The sequence below is a fragment of the Sardina pilchardus genome, chromosome 5 (assembly GCF_963854185.1).
Source record: "Sardina pilchardus chromosome 5, fSarPil1.1, whole genome shotgun sequence".
In the NCBI taxonomy this organism is placed as follows: domain Eukaryota; kingdom Metazoa; phylum Chordata; class Actinopteri; order Clupeiformes; family Clupeidae; genus Sardina; species Sardina pilchardus.
Window position 1 is genome coordinate 11,261,625 of NC_084998.1, and position 16,659 is coordinate 11,278,283.

At 40.3% G+C, this 16,659-nt stretch overlaps 1 protein-coding gene across 3 annotated transcripts in view; it reads left to right on the forward strand.

The window, feature by feature from the left end:
• Positions 1–13,529, forward strand: part of LOC134080159 (sodium/calcium exchanger 3-like) — a 28,252-nt gene extending 14,723 nt beyond the window's left edge. For 2 of the 3 annotated variants that reach the window (XM_062536434.1, XM_062536435.1), the window contains exons 3-12: positions 2,255–2,392; positions 2,581–2,808; positions 3,620–3,907; positions 4,624–5,073; positions 5,221–5,585; positions 6,698–6,801; positions 8,519–8,631; positions 9,753–9,852; positions 10,806–11,084; positions 11,396–13,529. In XM_062536434.1, coding sequence (XP_062392418.1) covers positions 2,255–2,392; positions 2,581–2,808; positions 3,620–3,907; positions 4,624–5,073; positions 5,221–5,585; positions 6,698–6,801; positions 8,519–8,631; positions 9,753–9,852; positions 10,806–11,084; positions 11,396–11,772 — 2,442 coding nt within the window. In that variant the 3' untranslated portion in view covers positions 11,773–13,529. The remainder of the gene's footprint in view (positions 1–2,254; positions 2,393–2,580; positions 2,809–3,619; positions 3,908–4,623; positions 5,074–5,220; positions 5,586–6,697; positions 6,802–8,518; positions 8,632–9,752; positions 9,853–10,805; positions 11,085–11,395) is intronic. The other variant, XM_062536436.1, reaches the window with a different exon arrangement.
• Positions 13,530–16,659: the final 3,130 nt, after the last annotated feature.

Below are 16,659 nucleotides of genomic sequence, written 5' to 3' on the forward strand. Positions count from 1 at the left end.
TGGTGGTGATGTTTAGGCTCAACACCATTAAACATAGGTGGCGTGCTTCATAGACTAATTGCAAATGCATATGCTTATTCAAAACATACAAGTTGATGGTTATTGTATGTATATACATATATATTAGTTATATAGAATGTTTATTTATACTCTTCATGTAGGCTATACTTTACTTATATCTGTATGCATCCCATCTGGAAAACCTGTATTTACTATACACTGTACATTTTTAATCTCTATTTTCCACACAACTGTACTCAACCTGCTCTTGATAATTAATGCTTCTTTGCACTTCTGGTTGGATGTCAACTGCATATCATTGGCTCTGTACCTGTCCTCTGCTAAATGACAATACAATTTAATCTAATCTCTAATCTAGTTTATTGCCCCCATCTCTTTTTAAAAGAAATTGACGCCATTGCTTATTTCCACATCTCTTTCCACCCTGAGCAATGGGCCAGCAGCCAGACCAATGGATACCCTGCCTTAGCTGAGTTGTTGAAGCTATAAGCTGTGGGCCTAGTTAGTACTTGAATGAGAGACCTCCATAGAAAACTAGGTTGCTGCTGGAAGTGGTGTTGGTGGGTGGCCAGTAGGTGGCACTCTTCCCTCTGTCCAAAATTAGATTGATGCCAGTGTGCCAATGCCCCAATGCTGACTCACTGTGGTCATTTAAAGAGACCCTATGCAACTTTCTGCAGGAGACGATCGCTCCTTGTTTACATCTGGAAGTCTGAGAGGAAGACCCACGCTTGCAATTTATTTATTTAAATATAGCCTATACATGTATAAATATACACGCTAAAGCTGTCGGGGAAGCTCTGCAGAGAAAATGCAAGCATAAAACGAGCGAAAACGAAAAACGAAACCGAAACCAGAGATGAAATCGCCAATCCTGCATAGTTCCTCTTTAAGATCCCATGGCACTTTGAGAGTTGGGGGTCCCCCTGGTGTCCTGGCTAAATTCCCACCTTGGTTTATTCAACCTGGCCCCTTCATCATCCCCCAGTGTAACTGGCTCATTCATTCCTACACTCTTCTCTTCTCTTCAAGCTGGTGTGTGGGGAGGGTTCTGGTGCATAATGGCTGCCGTGCTACACACTGGTGGTGGTTAGTGAGGTTCCCTGCCCTGTGAAGCGCTTTCTGAGCCTTCAAATTCAATGTGCTCCTCAATTTGGCCATCTCCATCTCTAGCAGTACACTCTTTTACAAAGTGTATGGATGCAATGAGGTGTACCTCAGACTTGACAAACTTCTGTGGTTGTCTACAGCAATTCCGTACTGCAAAAATCACTGTCAACAGTTCCATAGGTGTTTTTTTGCCTCCTTCAGTCACTGTTGCCAGAGGTCCTTCCTTTGTGTTGGACTTCTGGACTTCTGGACACTGGACTTTGTGTTTTTTTATGGATTTTATGAGGACAGTCGTGGGCTGCGTTCAGGGTTATGTCCAGTGACGCACCACACTCACATGATGTAATGATTTGTTATATATATATATCAAGTTTATTCAAGACACAAAGGTCCATAGAGACAACACAGTACAAATAAGAATAAATATATAACAATACAAGACATTTAAGAATAAAGCATATGATGCATCATTTATATAACCTATACAGACAATGGGTCCAATGTTTCCAAAAGCAAGATGTGTACCTTGTGTCACTCTTAGAAACATCCACTATGGAGACAATAACCTCATTCTTAGACCCTGTCAGTCTGCACATGAATCTATACATAAAATTTCTTAAAACAGCATTAAAAGTGGGCACATTGTTGGATACAAACATTTCACTGGCACTACTCCACCTAGGAATTTTAAGCACAATTCTCAGTGCATCATTATAAGCCACTTGAAGTTTTTTCATTTTCGACTCACTAAAATTACACCACAGGTGGGCAGTATACAGTGGAGTGCAATAGGTTTTAAAGAGTGTGATTTTCACATCAGTAAAATCAGTTATATCTACCTCAGAACCCGCACATGTGCAGAATATATCCCTGATTATATTTCTGTGTTTTCAAGGATGTCAATATTTGATTAAGTGAAATGTCAGGCTTGGGCAGATTTGATTTGGGGTTAGTTAATACTAAACAGGCAATAAGTTAGGCCTAGTTGTAGTAGTATGGAGTATGTAGAAAATCTATCTAAATCTAAAAGTATTTCAGATGGTTGTTAGGCGTATTGTTCAATCTCTTTTCTGTCTAATCTTCTTGTCTGTCTTTGATATATTCTTTCAATTTTCTGTCACAGGAAAAAGAAGTCAAAGTGACAAATGCAAATGGGGAGGTAACAATAATGAACGTAAGAATATGGAATGAGACTGTGTCCAATCTTACCTTAATGGCCTTAGGATCTTCTGCTCCTGAAATCCTGTTATCTGTTATAGAGGTACATACAAATTTGCACATTCACATGCAAATATGCATTCACATTAAGCCACATAAACACCCTCCTTAATAATCAAGACCACCACAAAGTCCTAAAATGGCTTACATATATGAACAAATTAATGCAAGATTTATACATATAGTTAATTGAAAACATGAGATAGTTGTTAAATCTTCTTTTGTGTCTAGGTCTGTGGCCATGGCTTTGAATCAGGGGAGCTTGGTCCGGGAACCATTGTGGGCAGTGCTGCGTTCAATATGTTTGTGATTATTGGATTGTGTGTATGGGCCATCCCTAATGAAGACTCACGGAAGATCAAGCACTTGCGAGTGTTTTTTGTGACGGCTTTCTGGAGCATCTTTGCTTACATCTGGCTTTATCTCATCTTGGCAGTCATAAGCCCTGGCATTGTTCAGGTCTGTTTTGATGTACTATCAGTGGTATTTTTTCTTAGGGTTAGCGTTAGGGTGTGTGAGGGGTGTAATTGTATGTTTTAATGCTTTTGATGTTTCCCTCTGTTCACTGCACTATGTCAATGTTCGCCATTCAGATCCATTTTGCCGGCGCCACTCCATAAAATCCATTGATTATCTGGTGTTTTCCAGTTAAAAACATCAGAGCTAACATGCATGGAAAGTGACAGTGTATAGGGATCGGGCACACGCCTTGCATTCTAGGAATATTGCCGCCATGTTGGTAGCGCACCGAATGTAATATCCATTCATTCAGATGCAGAAGACAAGAGGCAGAAATATATAAGCTATTCTTTTCCTCTTGCGATCGTGGGTTGCGCTGTTACACCCCACTACACAGCAACATACTGTACGACCAAGAAGGCAAAAACTAAGTAACAGGAACACACTTATAGGCAGGAGTAAATCCATAGTAATCCATAGTAAACTAAGGAGTGAGGCTGCCAATATGGCTGTGCCCATGAAGTTTTCACGTCATGATCCCGAGCCCTATTCATGTCGGCTCCACAGTGTGCTGTGATCCAATTCACTGACAGGTGCCGTGATAATGACATACATGTAATTACTGTTATTCACTTCACCTGTCAGTGGTCTTAATGTTACGGCTGATTTTGCAGTGTGTGCCCCAAGAGACTACTAGAGATTACCACAATGAAACATTTATTTTCGGAGTTTAGTCCTCGATATTACTGTACTGTATCTGTGTGTATAGTGATGTGTATAAGAGTCTGTGCTTTTTGATTGTTTGTTGCAGGTGTGGGAGGCTCTTGTCACACTGTTCTTCTTCCCAGTGTGTGTACTCCTGGCCTGGATTGCAGATCGCAGACTTCTCTTTTACAAGTATCTCCACAAGCGCTACCGTGCCGACAAGCGGCATGGCATCATTGTGGAGACCGAAGGGGGCCTGGCTCCAAAGGCTATTGACGTCATCATGGACGGAAAGTTCCATGAATTAAATCCAAGTAACTCTACAAGTAACTCCACAAGTAACATCATATCCTTGGATGAGGACAGCAAAGAACAAGAACCCAACAGAGAAGAGGTGAGAGAAACAAAGAGTGAGGGAAAAATGTCTGATTTTTGTACTTTGTGAATACTTTAAACAAATGGTCTGTTATAGCCTTGAGGTCAGTTCTTACTGCATACTTAACACACACCCACAGAAAATCACAAGATGTGACTCCCTAACAATGATCCATCCATCTAACCAGCTGGTATTAACAGAGATTAGAATATTTACAAAACCCTTTCACCTACTGTAGGCCATGTTTGTGTTGGTATCCCCCCTAGGTTCAACACCATCAGGTACCTTACAACAAACATAATTCTCACTTATGACTTATGATAGAGGGAGGCTTCAGGGACAAAGAATGAAGGGAGCCATATTCTCAAACTAAACATTTCATTAAATGAGAAACATACCGTATATAAAAATGATACCACATTACTGCCTGTTTCAGAGAAATGTGTTGCCAATGGGAACATGTCCAAGCACCATTCCTCAGTCATTTCATTTTGCCTTGCAATATTGTCCAAAACGTATGTGTCCATGCACCTTTATTATTCACCTTTATTCTTCAGAAGATTATGTCTACCTGAGAGGTGTGGAGTGATGTTGGAGTTAGTCAGTCTTAACACTTCCTTGATTATAAGTTTGTAGTGATAGTTGTACAGCAACTGAGGCTGTTGCGTTCACTTTTTCTGTGCTTCTGTTGACTTCAGCTATCATATGTCCTACATGCTTTCTCTCCCAAACAGGTGATACGTATGCTAAAAGACCTGCGGTTGAAGTACCCAGAGAAAGACCTTGACCAGTTAATTGAAATGGCAAACTACTCCACAATGATGGCACAGCGCAAAAGTCGGGCTTTCTACCGGGTTCAGGCTACCCGCATGATGATTGGCGCCGGCAATGTTCTCAAGCAGTACGCAGCAGCTGGGCAGGCTCGACGAGCGGCTGCCGAATCCTCACCCGAAGATCCGGACTTGGCCAACTGCAGTTGCATTGCATTTGAGCAGGCACAGTACCAGTGCTCAGAAAATTGTGGAACTGTCAGCTTGTGGGTGACATTTCAGGGGTGCACAAGCAACGGTACGTGCCTTGTGGACTACAACACAGAAAATGGCTCTGCCAATGCTGGGGCAGACTACCAGTATTCACACGGAACACTGGAGTTCAAACCAGGGGAGACAAGGAAAGAGATCAAGGTGAGATTAATTGAAGTAGGAAAAGTTTCCAAAGATTTTTAACCACTAGGATGATGAGAAAAATAACATAGATTACAGTTATGTTTGGTTTTCCTGATAGCCGGAGGAAGAACAGTCTCTTTGCTCAACTGTCTCTTTGCTCTTCAGGTTGGTATAATCGACGATGAAATGTTTGAAGAGGATGAGCATTTCTTTGTTCGTCTGCACAACTTACGAGAGGCAGAAGGCCCCCCCAGTGGTGATGGGGTAGAGAACAGTAAGCTCAGGCTGATAGAGCCTCAGTTGGCGATGGTGACCATCTTGGATGATGACCACGCCGGCATCTTTTCCTTCGTTCAGAAGGAACTCAGGGTCTGCGAAAGTTCTGGCACAATCGAAGTGACAGTCACACGAAGTTCAGGAGTAAGGGGCACTGTCGCAGTGCCTTATCACACTGAGGATGGAACAGCACGCCACGGCATCGACTACGAGCCGACACAGGGAGAGCTAGAGTTCATCAATGAAGTGACAAGGTAGGAAGCTCAGGCTTGGAACTATTTCAGTTAATAACACTGATCAGTACAGTATGTCCTTGAACTGTTATGACCTAACTGTGAGAGCCAGATGTTTTGTACTCAATATTGTATCCTCAATCCATCCTCAATATGCAGTTTGCTCACAAAGCTCATAAAAAAGTAAATGTTCTGTCATCCCTTCAGCACATGCATTTGATATAGGAATAAAGATGGGTAAAGTCCATCTGACAATGAGCCCATATTGAGAGCACATGGTCTGAACACAAGGTAGTAAGTCTGCCCACAAGCACCAGCTATGGTGTGGAAATAAGGACTACTGTGTTCACGCTGTACAAATGGGGGAAAGGCTTGCAGGAGCATTGGAAGCCATGGGTGCATGAGTTGCTTTATAGTCCAACCAGTGTTATGCAGCCATGTTCTGCACACTAGGCAGATGTACAGCATTGCATGTAGTGACCTTTCCGGAAGGCACTGACACCCATTTCCAAAGCTCCAAAAACGCAGGTACCACTAAGAATATAATGTAAATATAATGTGATTTAGATATACTGTAGCCTACAATTTCAGCCAAATTTTCCTGCAGCACACCAGGCACACAGTTTGATAAACACATTCTAGTGTATTGTATGTGTAATGTGTGTAATATCTGTCGTCCATGTATGAATGCTGCAGAGTTTAAGACACTGTGCTAGACCCAAATTATTAGGCTAGGCTATTACTAGGCCTTATTTGTATGGCTATTGAACTATATAGCATATAGTAAAGTATATACTTTTTTGATCCCGTGAGGGAAATTCAGTCTCTGCATTTATCCCAATTCGTGAATTGCACGAAATACACAGCATGCAGTGAGGTGAAGCACACACACTAACCCACTGCACCTTTATGCACACACTAACACACTGCCCAACAGCGGCACTTGGGGAGCAGTGAGGGGTTAGATGCCTTGCTCAAGGGCACTTCAGCCATGGACTGGTCAGGGATTGAACTGGCAACCCTCCGGTTACAAGCCTAACCAGTAAGCCACGACTGCCCCTGTCTGTCTGGCTGTCTGTCTAACTATGTTTGATAGTACTGACAGTATGTTGATTTCACTCCTCTCTTCACAGTGCCATGGTGAAGGTACGCATTATTAATATTGATGAGCATGAAAAAAAAGAGAATTTCTACATTGTCCTGGAAGAGCCCAAATGGCTGAAAAGAGGAATTTCAGGTCAGTGTACTGTATGTGTGGTGTGTGTGTGTGTGTGTGTGTGTGTGTGTGTGGGAGGGGGGGGGGGGGGGGGGAGTTCATGTCCAGGCCCATGGTCATGATAATCTGTCCATGTCTTTGTGTGTGTCTGTATGTGTGCACCTCCCAATAATTGTCAATAAAGTGTGTGTGTGAATCATATTACCATTATTGCACTGAAATCACTTGTGAAATCACATCACATCATTTTTTTTTAATTGCTGATCTACTTATTTTATCTGCAGACCTACTGCTTAATCAGGGTAAGATTTTTTGCACTGATTTTATTCTCAAGAATATCTATCCTTGTGGTCTGCCAACATCAGTGTGAATTTGCTTTGCTATTTTATTATTTATCTAATCTGATCAAAAATATGAAATTGTTCCTATTATGCATGTGCCCATAGAAGGTATAACATTTTGACATTTTTATTGTCATTTTTATCACAATGGGCCTGATGTATGGAGATGATAATGTTTTATTATTATTATGTGTAATAGCATGCCATGTTTTTAAAAAGTGACATCAACAAACAAAACTCCTTGTGACTTAGGTGTTCTCATTTAAACAAATGTACTGTAGGCCTACTATGGATTGCTGCATTCACTGTTCACTAAGTTTTCTGGGACATTTTCTATTCCTTCGTCTCTACTCAGCATCTGAAAATGCTCCGTTTGAAGTTTACCAGATTGGGTAGTGGATCTGTAGCTTAATGGAATGAGACATAATAAACTACACATTTGACGAAAAGTGTTTAAGTGTTGCTTTAAGATCTGATCTTCCTAAATCTTTTTATTTGAGGTTAGTGAAGATGAGCCAAGCTGAATGTTGGGGAATAGTTGTATTAACTGGAAGCACAAAGAGTTAAAACAACCTGGGGTCTATATTTGTGGTCAGTAATGGGATGAATGACTGGTGTGGGGAAATTAGTTGCTGCTGGTGTGGCAATGTTCTCTGGTCTAGTCCATGTTTCAGTAAGAGCAAGCAACTGAAGTGATAACTGTGAGGCCAGGCGAGGAAGGAAGTCTGCCTTACTAAGCAGAATTCCTTGGAAGTTACTTGGTATTGTCGGTACGGTAAAAAGCAAAAACAGTAGGAGGCGAGGAAGGAAGTCTGCCTTACTAAGCAGAATTCCTTGGAAGTTACTTGGTATTGTCGGTACAGTAAAAAGCAAAAACAGTAGGTTTTATTTATCTTGAGTTGCTGCACTGCAGCCAACAGATAAGCAGCCTGGCAGTTAGAGCTACACTCAGGGAGCATGTTCATGAGCAACACGCCCTATAAACACGTCCCAGTGGTGCAGTATCAGACTCACATTCTAAATGTATTATGGCAGTGTCAGGCTAATCCAAACTATAGTTGCCAATTAATTCAATAGTTGACAGCTAATTGAACAATCAATAAATGATTGCAGTGCTTTTTTTAATTATTATTTATTGAAACGAGACCTGACCAAGGAGTTTTGTGTTAATGTGTTGTGTTAGTGTGTTAACTTGCTAATGAGACACATAATTCATAGGCCTAATGCGTTTTCGGCACTGTCTTATGTATCAGTCTTGTGTGTGAAGCGCTTTGGGTTGCACTTGTGCACGTTAAAATGCGCTATACAAATAAACTTTACTTACTTACTTACTTACTTACTTACTTACTTACTTACTTACACAGATTGACTAAATGACTTTGTATCTGCTCATGCAGATGCGCCGAGCCCGGAGGAGGAGGAGGCCAGGAGGATAGCCGAGATGGGGAAGCCTGTCCTGGGAGAGCACAGCCGTGTGAAGGTCATCATAGAGGAATCCACTGAGTTGAAAGTGAGTTTGTGATTGTTTACAACTGCAACTAGCATACCTGAAAGAGTAATAATTAAAAAACGTATGAGGAATAATAAAACCATTATGAGCTTATAGGATGGCATACGGTAAAACACAGCACTTTGTTTTGGTGAAGTAACCAACCACCTGATATGTCAGGGTGCGTCCAACCGGAAATCCGTCCGTTTTTCCTCTTCTGCACATTCTTTTTACATTATAACTTATTGCAGTCCCAGCAGAAAACAGTGAGATGCAAGTCTTCCGATTCAAAAATATAATCAAGCTGCTGTCACCTCCTTAAAGTGACAAACACTCTATTAGACCTACATACCACCAATACAATAGTGACATAATAATAATAATAATAATAATAATAATATTAATAATGATAATAAAAACAAGAATATTACATGTAATGTCATGTTGAGGTGAGTTTAAAAGGTGTGACCTTAGCATTATTCAAAGCTGCTCAGGCCGTATACGCTTACTCTATTGATGTAGTGATGAGAGTTGATTAGAATGATTAGAATGAGTTGAATAAAACAACTTGTGTATAGACTGTATTGTGATATGCTATAATCAATACATATATTTCAGTTAGACCACTAGCTGGTTTCGTTCTCATTGAGCTCAATGCAATTCAAACTAGCTAATAGGCTAGCTGAAATTAAACCATGCCAATTTCTTGGTATGGTGAAGGGTATGTGTTGATGTGGGGTTATTTGAATCCTAAAGTCGAAGGGGACTTTATCAGGGTGCATATCGTGTCCTGGATCCATGAAATAACTGCATTTTAAAAAATAAGAATAAAATAAAATCTGCCTGCCTCTTTGTGAATTTTAACACATAGGGTTAACATAGGCGTTCCAATACTTATGACCCCTGTATTTTAGGGAAAACATTTATTTATTTACGATACATTATTCATTCACCAAGAACATTGATGTCCTTAAAGGTTGGATATTTTTTTCTAATTTAAGGCATTAAGATCAATTTCCAAAAGAGAATTTTATATTCCTCTTTATAGTCAACTTTAGCATGTGTTCCAATACTTATGGAGGGGACTGTATTTGCAAAGCCATCTGTAAATATCAAGTGCTGATGACATTTTTTGTGCTCAGACCACCGTGGATGAGTTGATGAAGGACACCAACATGGCTGTAGTGATTGGAACTCGCTCCTGGAAGGAACAGTTTGTTGAGGCTGTAACTGTTCGTGCAGGTAAGCTCCGTAGTGAGATAATTTAAGAGAAAAGATCGAATGTATTTTGTGTAGCATGTCATGTACACAGGACTAATTGTGTTCATTTACAGTACATGCCAAAATACTTCTTTAAGCATAATTGGAATGTATGAAGTGCTCGGGTTTCTCAAGGACACTGAGAAGCTGTGGATTATGTAAGGGATAATGTATAGAACGCTGGTCATTATTGGGAAAATAAGTACCGACAGAGCGAACCGGACCCCGACACGAAGCGGAGGACACTGAGAAGCTGTGAATTATAGAAGAAATATATAAGATGAGTGAGAGTGGGGCTTGTACTTGGGCTGAGACAAGAAGAGGGATATTTTGCTGCTACTTGTCTCAGTCCAATAAAGGCCAATGTCACTCTAAGAATAACCTGGGGTCTATTTTTGGATGATAAGTTCTGTACAGAGAGGTTGATGTGGGGCAGTCAATAATCGAGGATCTTGCCTCTGTTTTTCTCCGCTGCAACAGTCATATTTTAGAGATAATGGAACTAAAGTCCAAACAGACACGCAAAGAAGGACCTCTGGGGGCCAGGCTTTTGTATGTTGAACATGAAAAGGATTTCACAAAGAAGGCCGACAATCCTGACAGAGTAGCACCTTGAGCTTTGTACATCTGCATATTTACTTAGCATCCCTCCCCCTTGACACATTGAAGAACCCCCCAAATGCTTCTGAATTGATCTGTAGATGAAAAAAGCATTGCACTTTTCAAACTTTTTTAGGAACCATCGCAATTTTGTACTGGCACCATGTCATCTCCAAAACATGAAGTCACCCCAGTGTCAGTCAACAACAAATATGCAGCATATGCATCAATTGTATTGCAAAAGACATATAAACAATTTAGTTACACACCTTTAATCTCATTCAAAAGTTAGCCTTTATAGGAACACATTTGAAAAATAGTGTCCATGTTTCCAGGTGACGGAGAAGGTGAAGAAGAAAATGAAGGAGAACAGCAGCAACCATCTGGCTGTGACTACTGCATGCACATCCTCACAGTATTCTGGAAGGTTCTCTTTGCCTTTGTACCGCCGACTCAGTACTGGAATGGCTGGGCCTGTTTCATTGTGTCAATCTGTGTGATAGGTCTTCTTACAGCTGTCATTGGAGACCTAGCCTCCCACTTTGGCTGCACTGTAGGCTTAAAGGACTCAGTCACTGCTATAGTGTTTGTGGCCCTCGGTACGTCCATACCAGGTGGGTACCCCTTTATGGCACTATGTACAGCACTTTGGACAGTGTGAGCATGTGGTTAAATGTGCTCTATAAATGAACTTTACTTACCTACTTACTTGCTTACTTTATGTAAGACAGTATGGTATAGGATCAATCAACGAATTACATGCATGAAAAAGTAAGAGGTTGGGACTTATTGCTGGTTTGTTCTTTTTACAAAGAGTCCCTGTGCTAGTATGGTGTGGTATAATGAAAATGATGACTTCTTGGAGAAAAATACTTGAATTTTCTGTCTAGTTCATTTGCTTCTTCTTAACAATTTCATCCCTCAGATACGTTTGCGAGTAAAGTGGCTGCTGTACAGGACCAGTACGCCGACGCGTCTGTGGGGAATGTGACTGGCAGCAATGCTGTGAACGTGTTCTTGGGCATTGGTGTTGCATGGTCAGCAGCAGCAGTCTACTGGGAAGTCAAAGGAGAAGTGTTCCGTGTGGAACCTGGATCGTTAGCCTTCTCTGTCACCCTCTACACCATCTTTGCCTTTGTCTGTATCGGTGTGCTAATGCTTCGACGAAAGCCAGCTGTTGGGGGAGAACTTGGGGGTCCACGGCGCTTTAGGATCTGCACGCTTCTTCTTTTCGTAGGCCTGTGGTTTCTCTACATTCTTTTCTCCAGTCTGGAGGTATACTGCCACATTCCTGGCTTCTGAGTGAATGGAAGCAGAAATGCACTCAAAGACACACATACACATACTGTATGTAAACTTGACACCAAATGATGAGTGATGATGAGCAATGTCACACTTTTCACCCAGAATACATTTACATGTATGTATATGTGTGTATTTCTGATACACCAAATATTCTGCATGCTTGCACATTCTGTCATATTACACATCCTTATGGATGTTCTTAGTCCGCCCATTAACTTCTATTTGCACATACAGTAGGTAAAGACTATAAACACCTTATAGAACTGTACACACTAATACATTTGTTTGGTCAGAAGGCACAGAAGACACGATTCATATTCTTCTTAGGTAATTTCACAGCAAGGATTACAGATGAATGCATTAGTTAGAACAAATAGCATCAGAGCAGCACAGTATACCTCAAAAACATATTCAGGCAGTCGAGAGCTCCTGGATGTGACTGTATTGGTGCCCAGTTGCATTTTGTGTCAGTATTTTCATTCAGCTTTAATGACCAGGATGTTTTCTTTGGATGAACTACAAAGTTACTTCCGTCGCTGAGAGAAATGTGCTTTTTGCAATGGAAAATATTAAGTAATGTGAATATATTAATATTGTAAAATCTTATATCCCACATACAATAATATATATATATATATACTATGTAACTGATAATTCCTTTTCGTCTTAGGAAAAGATGATTCCTCCTCTAAATTATAGCAATTGTGGTCCACAGCAGCACAATTTCTACATACACCCAATGAGACCTAATTTATAGGTATAGACATTGGATTGATTTCAGGGCAAATAATAATTTAGAAAATGATCTAGTCCTCATTATAAATCACTGTCCCTTCAACATGCTGTATAGGAGCTTTGTGAATTTTGTGAACAACTGTACAACTGTTAAATATGAGTTGAAAAACTTTAAATACATTTTCTAAATTCAGCTTTTCACATTAACAATGCATTTTAGGCTACATTCAACATCTGTGTTAACTTTATGTGATCAGAAATGATCTTTTAAACAAATTGCTTTGATCCCCATGTCTTTCACAAGAAAGTCTTGCATTAGATTTTACTTTTAACATACGCTATATGAAATGTGAAAAGGGCATTAAGTGCAAAAATAAGTGTTACCCAGTCACTTTGCAGATAGCAACAATTCAGTCTTTCTGTGACAATGATGTGGTCATTCACAACCACATTTGCAAGAAAAACATATTTAATGAGCACTAAAATAGATAGATAGATAGATACTTTATTGATCCCCAAGGGGAAATTCAAGAAAACAAAAGGATTATTGACAGAATTATGACATTTGGGAAATTGTCCTTTGTCACTTGTCCCTGTCTTTATCTAATTTTCAGTGACCTAAGAGTGAGGACTATGCTATAAACTGTATGTGGGCAAATTACTCAAATAATACTTTTCTGTATAATTTTTTTGTTGTTGTTGCACAATAAGGCCCCTGTTCTGTTTTGTTTTGTGTACAGTCTGTGCAGGTTCCGGCATAGCTGCATAGCCTATACATAACAATTTGCTATTGTTTTGTTGAGTTAAAAATGAAAGGTTATTTTAATAGCTGATTTATTTTTGATGCAGTGAAGTTGCCCCCAAAGGCTATATCACATTCAGCTGTAAATACATATTCCAGTCTTACTCACAACTGCACCAATAGCAGGTCATATTTCAAAAAGGGAACTGGCAGAACGCCTTCCTCAAAACAGTTTCTGTGAACCTTTCCACTTACCTTTTCAATCAGACATATATACCCAGATGAGGCGCTGGTCTGCCCTCTTAGGCCCTTATGTCTGGGTGTGTGTTATAAAATTGCCAAATGAATGTGCGCTAGCAATCAAACCTTTGTCTTTGTTGCATGTAAGGACCCATGGTCCTTTTTGCACCATAACAGTTAACTGGCCACCTCAGTATTTATCTCCCATCTATCTGACTAATCAATAATTGTTACAAATATTTTCTTCTATTCTCTCACAGACTTACTCAAGTATCCAATTCTTTCTTTGGGCAATGATTCCTTTAACCTATTTCAGCACGCGTCTTTTCCCTCAAACTTCTTTGTGTGGCTGGGTAGAAACATCGTCCACTTGTCCTGAATCTGAATACCTTTCTGAATTAATTAATTAATGGCACTTTGTTATGGACATACTGTATCTTTTATAGCTTATGAAGAGATTTCATGTATTCACATAGAGAAACATCCGAGCAACCACCTTCTCTACCATTATAGCAAACGTCTTCCCATGATTCCCAAGATCATATCAACCAGTAGCATCATCACATAGTAGCTGTTGATATCACAGAAACAGCTAAGCAACCCATATTTTGAAATCTCAAAATGTGGTGAATTATGTGACGCCACTGCATTAGCCAAAGATATCACTAATTAATATTGCTTGCAGATTGACATTTTTACTACACTTATACTCCCACCCACCCCCCACACATGATACACAGCACCCTGTTCCATAGATCTAAATGAAAAAGTTGTACACGGCCTGATTCACATACAGTACATGAGTGTACTGTATGATACAATTTTGTCAGTTCCTATTAATTTTCTGTAGGCAAATGAAATTGTGAATTTTGTTTCATTTATGTTGTCCAATAAAATGGCTGTTACCTATTAAATTAGTGGGTTTTGGTCTTATTATTAATGTCTTCCATGAAATAGAGGGGAATTTGTCTTGCACTCAATGGAGCCACGCGCACGCACATGCACACACATACACGCACACACATACTCCTACACACAAAAGCAAACTCACGCTTGCACACACTCATTTACAATATACATGTGAGCTGCACGAGTATGAAATACAGTATATGCATATAAATTGCACAAACAGGAGATACAGAAAAGTTGACAAGTGTCATTTACATGTACTGTATGTTTGTGGAGAGAATGTGTAGAACTGAGCAGCAGTCATATGTTGTACCACCATGCTGTAGCCTATATCTAGTCTATCAAGGTACTGCAGGGTCCTCTCTATCTTCTGATGTTGTAGAATTGGCCATCTCATGAATGCTATTATAAAGCATAGGCCAAAATAATGGCAAACCCCAGAGGCTTTATGATAAATGCATTGTACTTTTTTTCCCAAAAGTTGTTTTTCACACCCTTCTGCAACATGCACAAAATGTGTTTGACACACATTTTGAACCGTTTTGGACATTGGAACGTCTGAGAAGGGTCATCGGAAACCTGCACTTTAACCTAAAGGTACAGTATGAAGGAATTCTGAATGTGTGTGTAACCAAAATAACACTGGAAAAAATGTGTTTTACAGTACATGTTGGTTTGCTGCTTCGGAAACTACTTATGAATATAAAAAACATAAACTCTGATTCCAATAGGCCTACTCTCAGTATTTACTGTTGCCAAAATAGGAATTGTGGTTGTTCTCCTTTTTTGTTTTTGTTTCCTGTAGGCGTATGTCTTGCCTAATAGCACAACATTTCTTTGAAGTTCATTGCACCCCCACAAAATTATGCCATGCTAACCCATAGGTGAACAACCTTGGGTTCAGTGTTTGCTCTTCCAGCGTTTATTTGAGATGGGCCTATCGCCTATCCTGTCAGTGTTTTGAGCGCTCAATTTTAGAGCCTCAGTGCACATACAGTACACCAGATCAAAACATTTCTATAATTGACGTTGCTTTGATCAGGTATGACCTTATGACTTTAGGAGTAGGTCTAGTTTCTCTCTCTCTGTTTAGGCATACCCAAGATAGAATGTGTTTGCTTTAACAATAAGCTGTTTTAAACACTGCATATACACACACAAAATAAGCTGTTTTAAAATTGCATATACACATAAAATAATAAAGCAACAGCGATGAGACTGCCTACAGAGAGAAGGTCCTGCACCTCATGGTGCACCAACAACAACCTGGCTCGCAACACCAAGAAGACCAAACAGCTCATTGTGGACTCATTTGTCAAAAGCTAGCACACCTCCCTTCTCATCAATGGGACTGAGGTGGAGCTTGTCGCCAACTGGGTGTCCACATCTCTGAGGACATCTCTTGGACACTCACCTCTACCCTGATCAAGAAGGCGGTGTACTGGTTAGGGCTTCGGCCTTGTAACCGGAGGGTTGCCGATTCGATCCCCGACCAGTCCACCACGGCCGAAGTGCCCTTGAGCAAGGCACCTAATCCCTGAGCGCCGCTGGTTGGGCAGGCAGCTCACTGCTCTGGGTTAGTGTGTGATTCACTGATTCACCTCACTGTGTGTGTGCTGTGTGTGTGCTGTGTGTGTTCACTAAATGCCCTTGAGCAAGGCACCTAACCCCTCACTGCTCCCCGAGCGCCGCTGGTTGGGCAGGCAGCTGACTGCTCTGGGTTAGTGTGTGATTCACCTCACTGTGTGTGTGTTCACTAATTCGGTTAAATTGGGTTAAATGCAGAGAAACAAATTTCCCTCACGGGATCAAAAAAGTATATATTCTATTCTATTCTAAAGACTAAAGAGGATCCACCTGTCTCTTCAGATGGTGAACTTCTACTGCTGCACCATTGAGAGCATCCTCGTGAACTGAAAAGCACCTCAGAGGGTGGTGAAAACTGCCCAACACATCACCGGACGATTGCACTATCCTATCCAATCCATATAGTGTTCTATTTATATTTTATGTACATGTAATTACACTTATACATACTGTAGCCATATTCTACCTCTCTTTGTATTCCTGCACATACTGTACACTTGTTTTTACCAGGCTACTCATCATGTTGTTGGTACTGTTACTACACTGCACATACTGTCTATACATAATACTGAATATCCAAAGTTTTTCTTATACATTATATATACTGTGTATATATATATATATATATATATATATAACTAGGCTAGGCACTCTCTCTCTCTCTATATATA